At 46.8% G+C, this 17,789-nt stretch overlaps 1 protein-coding gene across 1 annotated transcript; it reads left to right on the forward strand.

Moving 5' to 3' along the window:
* Positions 1–1,388: 1,388 nt before the first annotated feature.
* LOC129714985 (histone H3.3A) lies at positions 1,389–14,067 on the forward strand. Its single transcript, XM_055664790.1, has 4 exons — positions 1,389–1,521; positions 8,517–8,673; positions 10,613–10,766; positions 13,801–14,067. Exons 2-4 carry the CDS (start codon positions 8,546–8,548, stop codon positions 13,927–13,929), a joined length of 411 nt encoding a protein of 136 aa, XP_055520765.1. The 5' UTR covers positions 1,389–1,521; positions 8,517–8,545; the 3' UTR covers positions 13,930–14,067.
* The last annotated feature ends 3,722 nt before the right edge of the window (positions 14,068–17,789 follow it).

A 17,789-nucleotide genomic window follows, 5' to 3' on the forward strand; every position in this document is an offset into this window, starting at 1 on the left:
TTCACAACTCTCTGGGTGAAAAAAAAATTCTCACCTCAGTCTTAAATGACCTCCCCTTTATTCTAAGAGTCTAAGATATCCCATCCCCTAAACTGCATGAGTGAATTTGGAGGTAGACAAAAATGCTGGAGAAACTCAGCGGGTGAGGCAGCAACTATGGAGCGAAGGAAATAGGCAACGTTTCGGGTCGAGACCCTTCTGAGTGAATTTGGAATACGTTTTTGACAGTCTGGTAGATTTGCAGCAAAAAGAAACCACACTGCTGGACGAACAGCCTTGTGTTTCATTTCTTCCGACTGTATGTTACCCAGCTGAGGAGACTCAGTGTGATCTTTGATAGCATTTGAAAAATGAGCTTTCAAAATATCATTGATGGTTTGTTTTTGGATGTATGTATGTGTGTGTGTGTATATGAATAAATGTATAGGTAGACACAAAAAGCTGGAGTAACTCAGTGGGTCAGGCAGCATTTCTGGAGAGAAGGCATGGGTGATGTTTCAGGTCGAGACCCTTCTTCAGACTAGATAGATAGATAGATAGATAGATAGATAGATAGATAGATAGATAGATAGATAGATAGATAGATAGACCCTTCTTCAACCTGAGAGTCAGGAGAGAGGGTGACACAGAGATATGGAAGGGTAAGGTGTGACGAGAGATAAAAGAGGATGAGGATCAAGGGAAATGTGGAATAAGTCATTGTTTACTAGGGGAAGCTGAGAACGAGGCATAGAAAGATCACATTTAGTTTTAATTTAAAATTTAATCAGGAGGACAGTCAAACTAGTTGGAGAACTAGGATGGGGGAGGGGTGTAGAGAGGGGAAGCAAGGGTTACTTGAAGTTAGAGAATATTCATACCGCTGGGTTGTAAACTGCCATATGTGTGAATATGTATATGCACACACACACACACATATGTACACATAAAAAACAATCAAACAATAATAGTGCATATATACACACATTGAACTTTTTTATCGTTTATTATATTGTTTACATTGTTTTTACTATTTTACTGTCCTTTTTACAATCCATGTTCTCGGGGTATCTAAATCTAAATGTTATTAGCTATTTATGTTATGACATCGGATGGAAGCTGCATACCGAATCTCGTTGCGCTTATGTGCAATGACAATAAAATATATTATTATTATTATATTCTGTTGTGCTGCTGCAAGTAAGAATGTCATTGTTCTAGGTGGGACATATGACTTGGCATCTCGCTCTGCTGGGAGGACAACAAGTTTTGGGCGGGCCGAAGAGCGTCTTTCGCTCAGGACACACGACAAAAAAACTCTTTCGAGTGATGAGAATTTGAATTGCCCGCGCCTTGTCGCCAGCTTTATGAATGGAGCTGGGTTTCCGCCGCTCGACATTGGCTGGCGAGCTTCCCCCTCCTCCCCCGGGTTGATTGGGCCGAGTGAGTAGCGAGTGGGTCGCTGGGAGACGGCAGAACGTTGCCATTGTGTATGCAGCAATTGAGGGGGAAACTGACGAGGGAGATCCAGCGGCGAGGGAGGTGAGCAGCTTATTTACTCTCCCCTTCCCAAAACAAATCTATTCAATACCCCCCCATCCCCACCTTTCAGCGTGGATGTTTGAGGGGTTATTTCTTCAGCTTTAACTCTGAGTCTGCGGCTTTTTTTGTATTATTATTGCGTGTATGGACGGACTTGTTACATTGAATGCTCTTGTTGTTTCTGCGTGGAGCCAAATTGTATTTTTTTTAAATCGTTACATGTTGCTGTGTCTAATTAGTGTCCGGTTGTACTGATACATTTTATCCCCGTTCTTTCCTGTTTATTAAACGTGGCTCCGTCCTGAGCTGACTGGCAGACTGGCTGTTTAAACCGTGATACTATCTTGGTGCTTTGGTGCCTGAGCTCTGGAGGGGTTTGGATTCGATCACCATTTTGTCCTTTTGTGTGTATGTGTGAGAGAGAGTGTCTCTGTCACACACAATCGCCCATAAAACGTGAGAGAATAGTAAAGAATTTGCCCTGGAAGACGAGGTGTGCGTGTGTTTATGTTTTTCCCCTCACGCATTTGGTCTCATGCACTTGAAAAAAATAAGTTTTATCCCCCCTCTCGCTCTCTCCTTGTCGGTTTTAACGCCAGAATTTAGAACCGTTTTGAAATAGTAGAAACAAACGACTTCTAGAGGAGAGATCGAGTCTCCATGTTTGTGTTCCTTATTTTCGCTCTGTTTTTTGAAAAGAAAAGGGGAGGACAAGAGGCTCATCACCTGTTTATATCGACTCTTGTTGGATTAATTTTACCACTGAATCTACATTTTATTTTGTTTATAAGCATTTTTTTAAGAAAAACGATTATTGAGTGCTTTAATGCAAGTCGAGTTTACCGCGCAGCCTTTAAGTTTGAATCTTGAGCTATCGTGGCTGTTGATACCAGAGTGAATTTTCTATCGGGAGTATTTTCTTTTCGGGGTTATTTTTAAATTCCTGTTTTATAGTTCTTGCTGTGTGTGTGTGTGTGTTTGTTGTTATGGCTGATCGCGTTTCCTCCTCACGTGGTGCGCGCAAACGGCGGGGATTTGTAAATTTCAATTGAACGGAAGGCGATCAAAATGTACTAATATTGGCGGGATAGACCAAGGAGGTAAGGCATATGGCAACATTTTGGGATAATTCAGGCCTGCAATATCACAATCAAGGACTGAGTTTTCCGCGCTTGCGTTTTGGAAGCAAAAAATAACCCTGAGATGTTTTCAATTCGCGGTTCCACTAAAAACTTTCGCTCAACAAAGTCAATTATTGATTTTTAAACCTCTTTTTACGCGTTTGTCGTTTACTCGTGATTTTATTTTTTTAATACTCCAGAAAATGTTGTATGGGATTTTCAGGAATACGGGTCAGTTCTGGAGATTCTTCCCAATATCAAGTATGGGAGACATTTGCAAATATTCAGGAAATTCCATCGCGGTACAAATGTTCTGAGATGGAAAATAGATGTTTTTTATCGTGTTGAGTCTGTCGGGACACATGTTGCGGGTTCCTTGCGTGAGAGCAGGAACAGAGTCTCTGTGGTCGGATTAATTTTAGGTCCGGTCTAATGTCAAGTGAGAACTAACGTCGCTTTTGGATTAACCCCTCTGTGGCGGATGAAACCGCAAGGCACACAAACCAGGTGTAGAGATATGTATGAGGCAGTTAAATTCCCCGAGTGCACGGTCTTGTAAATTGGAGTAGAGTTGTCCAGATTCACACCCGGGGTTTGCACGAGTTGGATAAAAAGTAGACCTCCCTCCAAACTGTCCCGTTGAACAGGTACATAAGAGGTAGACAAAAGTGCTGGAGAAACTCAGCGGGTGCAACAGCGTCTATGGAGCGAAGGAAATGGGCAACGTTTCGGCCCGAAACGATGCCTATTTCCTTCGCTCCATCGATGCTGCTGCACCCGCTGAGTTTCTCCAGCACTTTTGTCTACCTTCGATTTTCCAGCATCTGCAGTTCCTTCTTAAACAAGATACATAAGAGGGTCAGGAGTAGGCCATTTGGCCCTTCAAGCCTGTTCTGCCATTCACTACAACGATTGGTTTATCTCAATACTACAGTCTGCTCTCCCTTGAAGGCTTCTGTTGAAATGTAACAACCTCCTAAAGTCCAATTGGTGTCTTGATCTGCATGGCCTTCTGAGGTAGTGAATTGCTCAGCTTTGCCACTCTAAGAAGACATGGATCCTCGTCTCAGGGAAGACTTGGAGGGTAATAGGCCAAATGTGGCCAGGTAGGATTAGTGTAGATGTGGCATCTTGCTTGGCATGGGCATGTTGGGCTGAAGGCCTATTTCCCTGCTCCCAAAATATTATTAGTTACCATTACTCTCTTAAAAACCCATTTAAAAATGTAAGGGATAATTTATCTTGTATCGGATTCTGTAACAAGGGTCTTGACTCAAAACGTCGCCCGTACCTTCTCTCCAGAGATGCTGCCTGACCCTCTGAGTAACTCCAACATTTTGTGTCAAACCTCGGGATTCAAGTGTGCCCAGCTTGCATTGGGCTTCATAAGGGGCAGTGTTGGTGGCCAAAGAAGATTTGCCTTAGGAATAAGACGGAGATGTGAAGTGACCGGCACTTGGAAATGTGATGAGCTAGGCCGTTGGTTTCTCCAAGGTGCAGGAGAGCACATTGTGTGCATTGCATGCTGCACGTTAAATTATTGGGGCAAGCGACTTGTTGCTCAACCCAAAAGGGTTGTTTGATTCGCTGGATGATGCAAGGACGCGAGGTAACAAGGCAGGTGTTGCATCTCCTGCAGTGACATGGGACAGGCAGCAATGGGTGGATGTGGAAGTGTATATCGGAGAGTTATGGAGGCGATGGTTCCTATGGGACTCTAGAAGGGCAGGGAAAACGTGTCTGCTGGTGGAATAACATTGAAGGTAACGGAGGAAAAGCTGCAGAATGTGGAGGGCGGCAGGTGAACACAATGGAGACTCCCGTCCTTGCCACAGTTGAAAGCAGAAGACTGGGAAATAGAGGCGACGCAGCTGAAAGCCCTGTCGACTATGGTTAAGGAAAAATATTTCTCGGCAGCACTGGCGTGGAAAGTTAACGGAACTGATTTTAGAGACAGAGAAACGAGGTGAAATGGTTGTTAGAATGTGGTCGGGGAATACGGCAACTGCCTTGCACATGACTCCCACAAGTTGAGATCTTGGGTTGTGGCCTCGTTGAGGGATAAAGATCAATTCCATGAAACCGGTCATCTATCCACCTGAGAGACGTAGCGGGTTTCAAATAGGCAAAAATGTTTGTCCATTCATTGAGCAGCACTCCCGAGATTAGTTTAATGATACAGCACGGAAGCAGGCCCTTCGGCCCACTGAGTCCGCTTCGACCTGTAATCCCCGTACACTGACAATATCCTACACATTATGGACAATGTATCATTTTTACTGAAGCATAATTAACCTACAAACTTGTACATCTTTGGAGTAAGGGAAGAAACTGGAGCACCCAGGGGAAACATGCAATGCTCATGGGACACATGTCCATTAATATTATCTCCAGGGAATAAAAGCTGGGTCACGATTCTGGAAGGGTCCCAACCAGAAATGTTGCTTTTCCAAAGATGCTGCCTGACCTGCTAAGTTTACTTTACAGATGCAGCGTGGAAACAGATCCTTTGGCTCACCGAGTCCACGCCGACAAGCGATCCCCGCACACTTACACTATCCTACATGCACTAGGGACAATTTACAATGATACCAAACCAATTAACCTACAAACCAGTACATTCAGCTCTTGGGGCTAAAGGAATGAAGGGATATGGGGAAAAGCAGGAACGGGGTACTGATTTTAAATGATCAGCCATAATCGTATTGAATGGCGGTGCTGGCTCAAAGAGCCAAATGGCCTACTCCTGCACCTATTTTTCTATGTTACTATCATTGGAGTGCGGGAGGAAACTGGAGCACCTGGAGAAAACCCACGCAGGTCACGGAGAGAATGTTCAAACTCCGTACAGACTGCGCCGGTAGTCCGGATCGAACCTGGGTCTCTAGCGCTGTGAGGCAGCAACTCTACCGCTGTGCCATCGTGACACCCAGCACTTCTTTTGTAAACCAACATCTGCAGTGCCTTGGGTCATTGTTAATTGGTTAGCACGCAACAAAAGCTTTTCACTGTACCTCGGTACGCGTGACAATAAACTAAAGCAGTCTGGGGCCCACGAGTAAAGAATAAACTGGCAGTTGTTGCAAGTGTGATTGGGTTGAATATACGACACAAGGGTGGAGCTAGGCAATACAGTTTTTCTTGTCATTAAGACGGGCTGCCTCTTGGTGTTGAGGGAGGTGTTTGCTGCCAGTCGTTTCAATTGCACAAGTCTCCTTGGTGTCTACGCAGAAGGTTTAGCTGCAGGCTGGGTGGGGCCGATTTCGCAAGGCAGCCTGATTAATGCTTGTGTAATAAACATAGTTCAGAGTAGCTGGGGCCTTTGGAGTATCAGTTGATTGGCCCCCATCTCCTGCCCTCGCCCCACAGTCGGTTCCTCGCCACTACATCAACAGTGCCTTGCTTCCTCAATCTTTTTTGGCACTACTCGTGATATTTTAATAGCGCATTCTAGAAATGCCCTCTTTATCTAACAGCAGGAGGTCCACCCCTCTGCATAATGGTGGAACTGAAACCAACTGCATGGCCTGTATTTTTTTCTGCGTTGTGACCAGTGCTGATCTTGGCTGACTAACGCTGATGGGGGGGGGGGTGGGGTGGAGTTAAACTGTTATCACTGCCAGATGTTGGCAGTGCCTGTCACTGGCTCGTGTTGCTCTGCGATTATCCTGGATCTCTTGTCGCAGTCTTGGGAAGTCCAATCGCTGCCAATGGTGCCATCTGCAGCTATGCTGTATGGAGTTTGAACATTCTCCCAGTGACCTGTGTGGGTTTTAACTGGGTGCTCTGGTTCCCTTCCACATTCTGAAGATGTACAGGTTTGTAGATTAATTGGCTTGGTATAATTGTAAATTGTCCCTGGTGTGTGTAGGATGGTGTTAGTGTGCAGGGATTGCTGATCGGCGTGGACTTGATGGGCCAAAGGGCCTGTTTCCGCACTGTATCTCTAAACTAAAACTAGACCAACGTTGGATGTCAGGTTAGGGTGAGGCACAACCCTTGATGCTTGTCTTTATTTTAAATTTGTAAACAAAATCAATCGGTTGCATTTCCTCCAACGGATCCCACCACGAGCCACATCTTCCCATCTCCATCCCACTCTGCAGAGATCGTTCGTTCTGCAACTCCCTGGTTAACTCATCCCTTCCCTTCCCACACAAAACCTTCCCCTGCAACCGCTGGAGATGCAGCACCTACTCCATCCATGACCCCGACAGTCCTTACAGGTGAGGCAGAGGTTCACTTGCACTTCCTCCAACCTCATCTACTGTTCCAGGTGTGGGCTCCTGCATATCAGCGAGACTCAACGCAGACTTGACAATCGTTACGCTGAACAGTCCTACGCGATCTCGCCTGGTTGCTAACCATTTTAACTCCTCCTCCCATTCGCACACTGACCTATCGGTCCTGGTGCTCCTCCACCATCAGATTGAGGCCCCATGTAAATTGGAGAAACAGCACCTCATGGACAGCTTACAACCCAGTGGTATGAATATTGATTTCTCTACAAGTAACCCTGCTTTCCCTCCTCCACCCTAATTGTCCGACTAGTTTCACTGTCCTCCTGTCCTTCCCCTCGGGCAACAATGAACCATTCTACGTCTCCTTGAACTTCGTCTGCTTTGATCTGTTCTTTTCACACCTTACCTGTCCATGTCACTAGTTTCCCTCCACCTGAAACATCACCCATTCCCTCTCTCCAGAGATGCTGCCTGTCCCGCTGAGTTACTCCAACATTTTGTGTCTTACCAGGTTTGTAGGTTAATTGGCTTCTGCATATTGTCCCTAGTGTCCAGCATAGAACTGGCGTTCGGGGTGATTGTTGGTCAATGCGGCCTCGGTGGGCCGCGGGTCTGTTTCCACACCATCTCTCTAAACTAGATTTCTTGGAGAAGAATGTCCTACACCAGGATCAAAGTTGGTACCGTGGGCTATCTCGTATTTTCGTCAGTTTGCCACAATGATATTGCAGCAACAACAAATTCAGCACTCGGGGAATTTAAATTCAGCTAATTTACTAGTTAGAATCTTGAGAGGAATAGATTTGGTAGACGCATACAGTCTCTTGCCCAGAGTAGGGAAATCGAGAAGCAGGTTTAAGGTGAGGGGGAGGGGGGGGTAATAATCTGAGGGGTAACTTTTTCATGCAAAGGGTTGTAGGTGTATGTAACAAACTGTCAGAGGAGGAGGTTGAGGCAACTTTTAAATAACATGTGGACAGGTTTGGAGGGGTATGGGCCAAACGAAGGTAGGTGGGACGAGTGTAGATGGGACATGTTGTCCAGTGTGGGCAAGTTCCACGCTGAAAGATTCTCTGACTAAGTACATGTAACGATGAAACCTTACGTTGTGAAAAAGTCATCTGCCGCACGATCCTTTAAAGATGGAAATCTGTGGTTTCTAGCCGCTCAAAGCGCTCTAAGGTGAATACGGACCCTGGTTGGTTCCTTGCCACCGAGTTCAAGGACAATAATAATAATAATAATAATAATAATATTTATATAGCACTTTTCAACAAAACCAGTATTTGAACCAAAGTGCTTTACAGAGATTGATTAAATTAATTAGTGGTGGACAATAAATGTAGGCTTGAGTAGTGACATCAACATCATGTGAATGACTTTATTAAAAAAAAACCTCTGAAATCTAATACCCGTTTAGACATCAAATGACTTGAAATACCAATATGTGCAAATTAATGCATTTGTATCAATTCAGCATAACTATTTTTGGAAGGAGCACAAAAATCCATGATTTTGTTTTCCCCTGACATGATGCTGTTTGCTGCTTTTTGGATCGGTGCTTGGATGAGGGGGGGGGAGGGGTGCCAGTGGTGCTTTCTTTCTTTAATTCCCTCTCCTTGCGCTTACATAGGAAGGTGTGTGGAATACTGAAGGTGGAACATGGCACGTACCAAGCAGACAGCTCGTAAATCTACCGGCGGCAAGGCCCCTCGCAAGCAACTGGCCACCAAAGCAGCGCGCAAAAGTGCGCCGTCAACTGGGGGTGTCAAGAAGCCCCATCGCTACAGGTAAGGCACGGTGCTGGCTTGGTTTGTGGGGCTAGGGGGCCGGACAGTGATCTGTTACAAGAGCAAAAAAAAAACATCGAGCCCACTTTGTACCAACATAGAGTCATACCAGGCAACAGGCCCTTCGGCTCAACTTGCCTATGCTGACCAAAATGGCCCCCCGTCTACGCTAGTCCCTGCCTTTAGCCCATATCCCTGAAAACCTTTCCTACCCAAGTACCTGTCCAAATGCATTTTAAATGCTGTTTGTTATACATCTGCCTCCTCCAGCTTGCTGCACGGACCCACCACCCTCTGAAAATGTTGCCCCTCAGGCTCCTATTAAATCATTCCCCTCATAAACTTATGACATCTGGTTCTTGATTTACTTACCCTGGGTACCCTGGCAAGCCGGGCAAAATAATCTGTAAATTCTCCTATTTTATTCCCCTCCATTGCCCTCATCGCTGGGCGATAGAAAGGGATAGCTCCTCCCTGTAATTACTGAGCTATTGCAATCCTTTTTATTGTTCGTGACCTCTTAGCAAACTCTTGATCACTCTGATGACCAATCTAGAGGGCCCGTGGCATGATTAACATGGTCGGAGCAACAGGAATTTATTTTTGTGACAAAAATGATTAATAGAATTTTAGCTGGAGGATGATATTTCAAGAATGCAGGATAACATTGGTATTTCATGTTTTCTGATGACAAATGAGGAGAGCATGTGCAAGGGATAGTTGAATCTTGGAGTAATTGCTGAGAGGTCACAATGTAATGGGTTTGGTGGGCAAGGTGGTTGGAAGGACAAACAGGGGTGTTTGTCTTTAATGGTTGAGGCACAGAATGCAAGGAGGTCATGAAGGACCAGTATAAAATAACAGTAGTTATGACTGTAGCACTGTGTATTAGTCTGGTCACTTCGCCACAGGAAGGGGGTGTTAGCACTACAGAGGAGATTAATGTGTTGCAAGTTGGAGAATTGCAGTCACGAAAGAAGATTAACTCTGCTTCCTTATTTTAAGAGGGGAAGACACAGGAGACTGAGAAATAATTTGATTGAGGAGTATAAGATTGAGAGGGCTAGATGGGGTGAAGAGGGTCCTATCGTTCATCAGTCTTAACTAGGGGATGTCAATAGGGTGGACAGATTAGAGGGGAAGACGAGCAAATAAATTTAATCCAGAGACTAACGGGAATTTGGAATTCACTGCTTAAAAGTTGAGACTAGCATTTTTGGCCTGCACAATTACTAAAGGTTTTGATAATTTACTGTTGCTCGCCATGCTTCAGGTTGCACGGGATTACATGGTACCTGCTCCATGGTTGGATAGACGGCGACTTTCAAGAGAGCTAGATAGGGCTCTTAAAGATAGCGGAGTCCAGGGATATGGGGAGAAGGCAGGAACGGGGATGATCAGCCATGATCACATTGAATGGCCGTGCTGGCTCGAAGGGCCCAATGGCCTATTCCTGCACCTATTGTCTATTCACTAAACAGTCTCCCGCACCTGGTTTGCCAGGTGAGGAGGGGACTGGATCCCCAGCAGGACCAAAAACACGACCTGTCAAAGGGCGGATGAGCTTCTAGCAAGCCAACAGCCATCCACACTTCAGTAGAAGTTGCGATCACTGTCGTACATAGCATTGTAAGGAATGATGATAAAGCGCACATACACCAAAATCCGATACTTCCAGCGACGGAAATCCGCAGGAACAGAAGGACAGAGATGTGTGGTGCGCCCGTCACCGTTCCCGTCGGAAACCAGCACCACTGCGTCGCTAATGTTTTCAATGATGGTGAATGAATGAGATGAATGCCATGCTTCAGCCAAGCGGCTGTTGGAATCTAATGACTACGGGATGGTGTGGATGGGCTATCGCACAGGTGGAGTGGTGGACCTCTGGTGGCCTGTTGCTTTTAATCTTCTTGTCTACCGTTCCTTTTGTCTTTCCCAGGCCAGGGACTGTGGCCTTGCGCGAGATCCGCCGTTACCAGAAATCGACGGAGCTGCTGATCCGCAAGTTGCCCTTCCAGCGCCTGGTGCGTGAAATCGCCCAGGACTTCAAGACGGACCTGCGCTTCCAAAGTGCAGCGATCGGTGCCCTCCAGGTACATTGCTCAGCCCTGGGGTTGGGGTGGGGACTGACTGACCCATTCCTGGGTGGGCTGTACACTCCTTCCACTGTCGGTCTAGAGGTGGTCATGGAGGGAGGCGGAGTGATGCAGCCGGTTTCACAGCACCAGAGAACCGGATTGGATTCTGACCTCTGTTGCTGTCTGTGTGGAGTGTGCTCATTTTCCCTGCTCCTCAGAGTGCTCCAGGTTCTCTCCCAAATACAAAAAACATGCAGGTTTGTAGATTGTAGAAACAAGGAATGTTGTTGTCGGTCTGAAGAAGGGTCTTGACCTGAAACCTCCCCTATACAAGTTCTCCAGAGATGCTGCCTAACCTGCTGAGTTACTCCAGCAGTTTGTGTCCTTTTGGGTTTGTAGGTTAATTGGCCTCTAAACTAAAAACATGCCCCTAGTGCCTAGGAGGGGGATAGAGCTGCTGCTTCACGGCGCCGGGAAACATTGGATTCTGACATCGGGTGCTGTCTGTGTGGAGTTTGCTCATTTTCCCTGCTTCTCGGAATGCTCCAGGTTCTCTCACACATACAAAAGACATGCACCTATCCAAGTTCTCCAGAGTCTCGATCCGAAACATCACCTATTCCTTTTCTCCAGAGATGCTGCCTGACTCGCTTAGTTGCACCATCTTTTTTGAGTCTTATCTCCAGAGATGCCGCCCGACCTGCTGAATTACTCCAGTGGTTTGTGTCCTTTTGGGCTTGTAGGTTGATTGGTCTCTGTAAACTAAAAATATGCCCCTGGTGTGAAGAGGTGGATGCGAATGTGGGATAACAGAACTAGTATTAATGGGTGAATGACTCGGTGGGCCGAAGGGCCTGTTTCCATCACAGCACTAAAACAATGAAGAGTTTGATTCTCATGGGGTCTAGGCTGGGGTGGATTATGTGTGGTAGAAGAACTGAGAACTTATCTTAATCAAAGTTGACTAGAAATAAAGAAATAAGAAACTGCAGATGTTGGCTTATAAAATAAATTGCAAAATAACCCAGCATGGACAGGCAGCATCCCAGGAGAACACAGATAAATGACATAACCCAGCAGGACAGGCAGCAGAAATGTCCCCACCTGAAATGTCACCTCTCCATGTTCTTTGGGGACGCTGCCTGACCCACTGAGTTTCTCCAGCGCTGATTTTAAAAATTAGAAAAATGAATGAATTCGGAGACTGTTGAATAACTCTCCGATCTGTTGCATCTTTTTATTCAAGTTCTGGGGCTTTCTCTGTTGTCCTCTCATTGTTTGGGTTGGATGGAAACTACTTCCTGCCAAAGAACGTAGCTGGAATGTGGAATGTCAGATCTGCCAAGCCATGAAGGTTCTCTGGCGTGAGCCGAGGAAGCAATTTTTGGCTGAGATGTCTGACTGGGAATTAAACGTCTCCAAACGCAGCACCGTTGGGGATAGGGTGGCGTAGCAGTCTAGGTGGTGGCTGACAGCCAGCATTCCTGACCAGTAATATTAGTTCAAATCCCACCAGAGCAGCTGCAACTTCTAAATTTAAGTATTTGAATATACGCCTGGAACTGTTGAAAAGTTTCGGCAACTACCAGATGTTTGTAAAATACAATCTTGTTCACGAATGTTTACTTTAGAGATACAGCATGGAAACTGGCCGGTCAGCCCACACTGACCATCGATCATCTGTTTGCACTAGTTCCGTTTTGAACCTTCGCATCTACTCCCGACACAATTAGAGCAATAGACAATAGGTGCAGGAGTATGCCATTCGACCCTTCGAGCCAGCACTACCATTCAATGTGATCATGGCTGATCATCCACAATTAGTACCCCGTTCCTGCCTTCTCCCCTTATCCCCTGACTGCTACCTAGCTCTCTTTTGAAAGCATCCAATTTACAGAGGCTAATTAACCCAAACATGTCCTTTGGCACACTCACCCAAACAACGTTATGTATTAATTGGATGTGAATTTAACTGCCATTAGGCTTTAAACAAGATGTACATTCATTGAGAAATCCACGTACCTTTTTCCATGCAAATAAAAAAATGTGTCTAATTTGTGTGCGCCTTGCAGAGCTGTGGTTCAAAGAACGAGAGGGGGGAGGGGGCTTTATTAAGTGTCGTACAGTCCGGAAATAGGACGTTGAGCCCAACTTATCCGTGCCCATCAAGATGCCACATCTAAATTAGTCGCACCTGCCTGCCTGCTTTTGACCCGTATCACTCTAAACCTTTCCTATCCATGTAGCTGTTAAATGGTAAATGCTGCTTCAGAGGCGACTACTCTCTTCCTTGATTTTGCAAAGTGTTAGAAAACCATTTTTGAGTTGAGAAACCATGGCCGATTTTGGTGTTTTACTCGAAAGGAGAATGGCCTTTTCCTTGCAGTTTAGTCTTTAAAAATTCTGATCTAACAAATGCTATCCTACACAAAGATTTAAAAAAGCCATATAATGCCTTACTTTTGATGAAATTCAGCGGGAAAACGCGTTTTATATATTCCCCGATATCCTTTTTGGACCTAGAACTTAAATATCACCTCGGCAATTGTCGGCTCCTGACTTCCGGTGGATCAGTTTGGTACACCTTCAGTTCCCTCTTGACATTTACCGATTTTTTGCTAAATTTTTCTTTTTGACCCTGTAAATTTAGGTAGCTGTGCCTCACTGAAGGTCAGCGGCCGACTGGCACAGTGAAATTGCAGCTCTCGGGAAACCTTGCCGCGCTGAATTTCTATGTTTTTATTCAGCGTGGGAAAATGCGATATTTTTCCCATCCACTAATTGTCATGTATAGCATGTCTACCTTCAGTTCCCTCTTGTAAGACTTTCTATCATTTTTTTGGTCACTGAACATTTAGGTCGCGGATCACCACGCTCCAGTGACCTTTAGTGAAATCACCCTATAGACAGCACCTGTAGTCAGGATCAAACCCGAGCCTCTGGCACTTAGGGGCCTCAACTCTACCCACTGTGCCACACTGCGATGTTTATGTTTTGAGTTTCATTCATGGTGTGTTATTCTCTCTTCCCCCCCCCCCACAAATTGCAGGAGGCGAGCGAGGCCTACCTTGTCGGCCTCTTTGAGGACACCAACCTGTGCGCCATCCACGCCAAGCGAGTCACCATCATGCCCAAGGACATCCAGCTGGCGCGTCGCATCCGGGGCGAGCGGGCCTGAGGCGGCTCCCAGGAGGGGAGGAGGCCGGGGTGGCCTTTCCTCCTCCCGCCCTCGTCCAGTAGTTCTGTCGACTGTTCTAGAATATTTTCCCCCCTCTCTCTGAGGAAACTCCTTCCTTGGGGGATGGGGGGGTTGGGGTTTGGGGCGGAATTGTATGATTTTTATTTTTATCTCTCTCTCTCTCTTTTTCTGTCTGTCCACGCTGGTGAATTAGGGCTCGGTGCTTCGGCCCAAGTGTGAGGGAGGGGGGGGGGGGGTCGTCGTGCTGGGCCGCCCACTGCGCCTGCGCGCACCCCAAACCCAGTTCCCGCCATTTCCCCCCGGCCTTCCGCGCATGCGCTCAGCACGTCCGCCGGGGATCTCGCCGTCTGCGCACGCGCCCTGCGCTCGCGGGCCGGCCTTCTGCGCCTGCGCGCCCCAGTTCCCGCCATCGCCAACTGCCAGCTTCCCCGCGCGCGCGTCCGGCTCTCCGGTTTCGCCTTCTGCGCATGCGCCATGCACTCGCGGGCCGGCCTTCTGCGCGCCCCGTTCCCGCCATCACCAACTGCCAACTCCCCGCGCGTGCGCCGGCCCCGGCCGCCATTTTGGCCCCGAGGTAGAGGAGACGACGCGCTCCCGTCGTCGTCGTCTGTCGGATGGAGACTTCCTCCTGGGGATTGTTAAGACGGAGGAGGGTTGGGGGGTTTAAGGCCTTCCTCCCCTCCTGCTTGTAACCCTCGTCGTTCTCTCTCGCCGGGCGGGTGAGTCGGGGTGCAGCTCGTCAATGCCGGTGGGGCGAGTTGAGGGGGGGGGGGGGGGAGGGACGGGGACGAGCGGCCCTCACGTGACCCCCCAGGGCGCAGTACCCCGGTCCCGCCATGTGAGGGCGCGTGTGTGGATGCTCGCTGTAGACATCCACTGGCCGGGGTCAGTACTGCAGGGGGCCAATCTGGATGGTTCAATATCCCTTCCTCACCCCCCCCCCCCCTTTGCTATTGCCCATGATGTATATGCATCCCCTTCCTTCCGCATGATGTATATGCATCCCCTTCCTTCCGCTCACCCACCCCCCTTGCTATTGCCCTCGATGTATATGCATCCCCTTCCTTCCTCTCACCCCCTTCCCATCCCATACCCTATGCATTGGAGGGCCATCAACAACTCTGAGCTGGGGGCATTGAATATCTTATCTCATGCCATTCCTCCTCAGGTAGACAAGCAATGCTGGAGGATCTCACGACAGGCAACGTTTCTGGAGAGCAGGAATGGGTGGCGTTTTGGGTCAAGACCCTACTTCAGACTTGAAACGTCACCCACTCCACGTTCTCCAGAGATATGCTGCCTGCCCCGCTGAGTTACTCGAGCACTTTATATCTACCTTTTGTGTAAAACAAGCATCTGCGACCCCCCCCCCCCCCCCCCCCCCAGAGCTGCACATTGCATTCAATCATCATACCTTAGTGGGATGATAGTCGGGAAGGGAAAGTAGATGTCAACAGGATGTCTATCCTTGCATTTTCCCTCCCTCACTCCCCTCAACACCCCAAAAATCAGAAACGCTTCCCCCACCCCCAGCACCAAATTATTTTGCCCAGATTTGTCACTCTCTCGCCATGGTGAAGTGGGCCCAAAGTACCACCTTGAGTTTTATAATAAATTTTATACTATGGCAAAGCAAAAACTATTTTTTCCATTGCTGATATTAACTGCGGTAATTTAAAGGGACAAAAAAAAAAAGCAATGACAAATGGTGCTTACATTTTACCTCCAAGCCGTGGGATGACAAAGCTTTTTTTTTAAACTGCATCTCATGGCCATCTGCTCGTTCCACCGCCATGATAGGTCTGGTGGATTGGGATAATATTTGAGTTTCTATTCGTGCCGGGTTTTTTTTTTAATGAAACCTATTGCATGGACTTTTTAAAAAAAAAACATTTTGGCCTCTCTCTCTCTTCTGTTTTTGTTTGGAAGAGTTCTTTTTGGAGGGCGGCTCGTCCCAATATATTTTTAAACTCCCCCCCCCCCCCCCCCCCCCTTTTCTCTCTGTGAACTAAATCTCTGGTGGGGGTGGGGGAGCGATTCATTCAAAATTACTGTTTCCTATGTGAAACCAGTGTCTGAATTCTGTGGTGGTTGGGGAGCAAAGAACCTGGTTCTTCATTGTTGAATGAGATTATTTCAGAATCTGGATTATCCAAGCTTGTCTGTAAACTTTTGACTGTGTGGTTGATTGGCTTTAAAAGAAAATCTCTCGCCCACCAGATGCACAGTGTGTGAGTGTCTCTCGGGGGGTCGCTCAGCAAGATATGGGCAAGATCAGCCATAATCCCACCATTTAGGGTCCTGAATGGATGTGAGCCCCTTGCACATAATATGGAGGTCTCCTTGGTCTGCTGACTGTTCGGGCTGCACTGATGAGGAAACTGTGTGATCATGGTTCAAGTTGGGCATGGGTTTATCAGCATAAACCCAGTGTTTATTAGTGATGGTGTTAGGCAATGTGGAAACAAGAGATTAGAGCTGAATCATGGTGCGGGGGATAGTATTTAGTCTATCTCTGCCCTAGGATAATGTACAAGAACCATTACTCTAACCTGTGTTCTAACCTCTATCTCTGCCTTGGGAATGCATTCAGGGACTGAGTAGAGAGAGAGGTGTAGTTTTGTCTCTGCTTTGCAAATCTCTTTCTCCCCCCCATCATCATCATGATTGCTGAGCAAGCATAACCATTGTTTTAAAGAATACTGTCTGCCATCTCGCCTTTAGGCTGCTCCCCTCCTGCCCGCGCTCCCTTCCCTCTACAGTGAAAAAAAAGATTAAAACGCCTCCCACACTTGCAGCACGAGTTTCTCTAGTTCACAGCACAGTCCAGGGTATTTTATAATCCAGTCTTTAAATCTTTCATATCAACTACACTGTAGAAAAAGAAAAATGTTTGTAGAAAGGGTTTTATTTGTGTTTTAAAAGAAGAAAAATCTAAACCTGTTTGTATGTCTTTCTGAAGAGATTTCTTCATTCGTATTCATGACCTGTCTGCTCTCTCTTCTTTGACTGCTGTCTTCTTCCTCTGACTATCTTGTACACATTACTATTAAAAGCGTGAAATCTGAAGGCTGAGTTGTGGTCCGTTATTTTTCACCCGTTCAATCACTTTTCCCCAAGCTCTTCGACACTGAGATTGCAACCACTGCTCGAGCTTGTCGTTCCCTCTCCCATCCCATCAAAACTTGACCTGTTCCTGCCATCAAACTAGATCAGAATCTGTCTGGGGCTCGCCCTACCTGATAAACAATAAAAATAAGTCTATATTAAGACCTGAAACATTAACTCAAGATTAGTTTTCCCCCAAATGCTGCCTGCTATCAGATTCAGATTCAATTTTCATTGTCATTGTCAGTGTACAGTACAGAGACAACAAAATGCATTAAGGGACTATATTGCGTATATTCAGGTTTCTCTAAAAGACACACAATGCTGGAGTAACTCAGCAGGTCAGGCAGCATCCCTGGAGAACACACGTTTTTAGTAGGGACTCTTATAGAGTCTTTCAGATTTCCAGCACCAACACAGCTGCCTGCTTCATGGCACCAGAGACCTAGGTTCAATTTACTGCCTCTATTGCTGCCTTTGCAGAGTTTCTCCATTCTCCCTGTGACTGTGTGGATCTCTTCAGGGTGCTCTGGTTTCCTCCCACATCCCAAAGACGTGCAGGTTGTAGGTTAATTGGCCCTCTAAATTGCTCTGCGTGTGGGGAGTGGATGTGAAAGTGGGATAACATAGAACTGACAGACGGTTGGCATGGACCCGGTGGGCTGCCGGTTTCTATAGCAACGAGGAACTGCAGATGCTGGTTTACACAAATCCTATCACTTAAGAATTAC

This window comes from Leucoraja erinacea, chromosome 44 (genome assembly GCF_028641065.1).
Source record: "Leucoraja erinacea ecotype New England chromosome 44, Leri_hhj_1, whole genome shotgun sequence".
Taxonomy (NCBI): Eukaryota; Metazoa; Chordata; class Chondrichthyes; order Rajiformes; family Rajidae; genus Leucoraja; species Leucoraja erinaceus.